Source organism: Topomyia yanbarensis, chromosome 1, assembly GCF_030247195.1.
Source record: "Topomyia yanbarensis strain Yona2022 chromosome 1, ASM3024719v1, whole genome shotgun sequence".
Classification (NCBI taxonomy): Eukaryota; Metazoa; Arthropoda; class Insecta; order Diptera; family Culicidae; genus Topomyia; species Topomyia yanbarensis.
Window position 1 is genome coordinate 194,102,080 of NC_080670.1, and position 4,073 is coordinate 194,106,152.

Here is a 4,073-nt window from a genome sequence, read left to right on the forward strand (position 1 = left end):
ATGTCTCTTCGGAAGTGCCCCGTACAGTTCACAGTCACTGCAGGAGCTGTTGGATAAGATTCGAAACAACCGGCGGATCGAGATTCCCAAAAACCAGCGTATCTCCGCAGAATGTGAGGATCTCCTATCTCGACTGCTTCAGCGGTCGCCCCATGATCGAATGTCGTTTGATGAATTCTTCAAACATGCTTTTCTCGATTTGGACCATGCACCTTCTGAGGAAAACCTAGAGAAGGCCATCGAACTGATCAACAAAGCTATCGATTTAGATAAAGAGCAGAATTATGATGCAGCCTATCAGCACTACTGCCGTGGCTTGCAATACTTTGTTCCGATTATACAAGCTGAGACCAGTCCATCTAAGAAGCAAATCCTTCGGAAGCGAGTGCAAACCTACCTGAATCGGGCAGAGGAAATCAAACATTCCTTTCGTGCTGAAGAGGACGCACCCTCCGCAACGCAAGATCCATCGACTTCGTCGAAGATTGCTGTTGAGCCGCGAAAAATTTCGTCCCGCTCGGAAATGATTCATCGTGCCCTCGAACCGACCGATCTGTACAAGCAGCTCTTTGCATTGGCCAGTTCCAGTCCGGAGCTTAAATCCGCCCTGGAGATTGGTCGTCAAGCGGAGCTGTACGCTTTGGAGAATCGACTGGATGTAGCACTGGAGTCGTACAAGACCGTACTTGGAGCGCTGATGCCTCTGCTGACGGCGGAACCACGCGGTTCTAAGCGTCGAGAGCTTTTGCACCAGCAAATCGTACGCTGGATGGAAGAAGCGGAACAGATTAAAACCGTCCGATCGGCGCAGATCTTGGAGGAGATGGAGAATGGCACCGCCATTGGTTATGCTTGCTGTGTGCAGTGATGGATGGCTTGTTTGGCATTTTATTCCATTATTTGATAGACTGCTTTAATACTATATGAAGGTTTCTTCTTGTGCTTGATATGTTCGGTAATTGATTCGTAAAATCATAGATATTAAACGTTTCTTTCAAGTGACAAGCATCGATTTCTCATTTGACTGAGTTTAGCATCCGTAACTAATCAACTAATTGTTTTATTTACAATCTTGTAAAACACAAGCTGGAACTATTTCACTGCTGCCTGTTTTGGTGGGTCGCTAGCAGCATCACCATCTTTGACCCCGCCAGTAATCGCATTGAAAACTGTCTTGGCCACCTAAAAGAGCAGTAAAAACATGATAAAAACACTGACTGGCATGGTTTTAAGACTAGTACATACAATCACTAAGCTCAGATCCTGCCGCTGATGCTTCGGAACAAGGGCCTCATTTTGGGTTAGCTGATACCAGCCCCAGTGTATTCCAATTAGCGACGGGATCACAACGAGCGTAACCTGATATTTACGAACGAACACCATGAATTTGGACATGTTTACTGATCCAGAATCACCAGTTGAATAATAATGCGTTAATAAAAACTTTGTGTGACGGAAATTGTTATGAAATTAGAATATTGAAATCAATAAAACGAAATTAGCACCGTAGACTGTCGGTTTTGGAAGGAAAGTGCAGTTTGTTTTGATTCCTTATCTTCCGTCCGATCGTCAAATTTCCTTTTGAAGTATATGTTCGAAATTATATCGACGATATTCAGGGTTGTTCACCCATTCAGTGGATGTGTTACTAAGAGGATGTGTTAGATATGAATCGATAAAAAATGTTGGGGGGTCATAAATTCCGTCCATGTTTATAGTGATTTTATATTACGGGATAGAAAAAAGTGTGAAACTGATGCAAATCGATAATGTCAGTTGCAGTCAGATAATCTAATGTAGTTGTTGATTTAGAAACACCGCGACAGTGGATTGCACTGGTTTTGCACTTTCTAACAGAAGTGGGAATGAAATACATCCAGTGGCCTGAAAATACAACACCAATGCAATCCACCACCATGGGGGTTTTCATTGAAAACCCCCATCAATATGAGATTTATGAGGAGTGTTGTGTTCTGAAGCTGAAAAAATCATAATTTTCACATAAACGGCTTAAACGATTCCGATTAAAATATTAATCAATTAATCAAAATTTAGTCATATGCTTTTTTTTGTGTTTTCCGATACAGCTGACGTCAAAAATACCTAACTACTTTTTCACTTTTTTGTACGTAAAATAACAATTAAAAATTATTTTAACAACGGAGTTTTGCAGTACGGAAAAGGCCTTCCTAGTTTGCGTTAAATAATACGAAAATACTTGTTACTATCTCCTACTTTCACACTCGTCGGCAAAAAAACAAATCTAGATTCTTTCTATTCTAGATAGTTGTGTTAGTGCTCCCATTATTTCACCTAATGATTTTTATCTCGAAGTTTGCCTTGTGGAAGAACAGCGAGCCCACAGTATCCGGATGAGTTAGTACCCAGGGAAAGGGTAGCCCCCCGAATACCATAGCTTCCGATATATGCGACTATCTAGATACTTGATTGAAGGGCAGAGAAGGCTAGATCTATTGGACTGAAATCCTTTTGTGAAGGTACGGGAAGCTAAAAGTACAGAAGAAGCACGTAAAGTAGTTGAGATTCGAAAAGCTGATCTTGCAGAGAAGAAATCGAACTTTAACAGCAACAGTAACTCCATTCTGGTGAACTTGCACATTTCGCCTATTTTCAAAGTGCGCAATTGAGGCGCACGTAGTGCATATTATGCGCATGATTATGCGCACAAGATGTGCATTAGCGGGGTACTCTGAAAGTAGAAGAAAAATGCGCAAACCACTATTTCAATTTGCGAAAGACGCGAACTCGCTATTTATATTTTCCATTGCAACCTGAATGTTTAAGGGACCCAACTGTGCTGAGCTTTAAATAATTTGAGCCATTTTGAAGCAAAATTGAAGTATTTGGTAAAATATTTGTCGAAAGCTCCAACAGATCAAGGACAAGGAATATAAGGTGGGATTTTTTTCTGAGTAGTGCGGTGATTAACCCAAATCCACTAACTGTGTTACCTCGTAACGTGTTTCAAAGGTACAAACCGAGAAAAATCTCAAATGTTGGAGCAGGCTCCTGATAGCGGATTAAGTGACGAATTCAAACGATACATGTGCAATATCTGCGGTGAAATGAAACAAATTAATGCAGAGCTGGAGTTTCGCATGAAGTTCTATTTGAAGTGATAGGACTATCCGAGCAGAGTCTGATGTCAAATTGAGAACTAAACTCGATGTTGTGATGTAGTAGATAATGATGGCTCAGGTTGTCGTTTTGATCGTTTTAACATCAAAATAGAAAGCAGAAAAAATGTCCTATGACATCAATAAGAAAACTATTTGTGCTATCAGTGAAAGCAAATTGAAAACTCTTTGGGATGTTGAAATATTTCAATAAAATCAAAATAAGTAATCAATTTGATGTTTGCCAAAGTAATAGAAACATTTTTTTTTCTCTAGAAAACGCAAAGCATGTAAGCACATCAAAATAAGATCAAAATATGATGTCATCTCTGAAAAAGTTTAAACCGATATCAAAATAAGATTTCTATTTGATGGCTGATACCAAAATATGATGTCTACTTGCTGTAATTTTGATGTTTGACTTTGCTTGGGTAGGCTTGCAAATAATGCTATAAACAGTACTATACAAAGATTGTAGGCAAACAGATTCCGAATTCCCGTTTAAAAACATTGATTTCACTCGATTGGACAACATTTGAGCTACTTTGGACCAAAGATAATCCGCTAAGTATTGTTAAAGTTTTGAAAGAACTAATGCAGACCATGGCCAAAAATTCTCATATCCATTCAATGAGCGCTAAAATCCACTGGATTCACCTTCGTCGTTTTGCTGCCTCCTTCGTAACTAAATGCGAACAAAGCAAAACAATAAAGACACCGTCCCTTCTTCATTCGATTCTACGAAAGCGAGTAGCAGAAGTAGTGATTTTCGTTTTCCTATGACAATACAACAATTCAATCTCGCTTTAATTTTAAATCAGTAATTTTGATTATTTTAATTTTCATTAAGTGGAATTATAGCAATGTGCGTCATAAAGTGCAACTAGACCGTCGAAAACACTGGAAATATGCACATCAATAGTGCTTCAGTCGTCC

At 39.5% G+C, this 4,073-nt stretch overlaps 1 protein-coding gene across 1 annotated transcript; it reads left to right on the plus strand.

The window, feature by feature from the left end:
- Position 1: 1 nt before the first annotated feature.
- LOC131676133 (serine/threonine-protein kinase ULK3-like) lies at positions 2–1,005 on the plus strand (the record flags this gene model as incomplete). Its single annotated transcript, XM_058955256.1, has 1 exon — positions 2–1,005. A coding segment is annotated over one exon (867 nt), but the record flags the coding sequence as incomplete, so codon positions are not given.
- Positions 1,006–4,073: the final 3,068 nt, after the last annotated feature.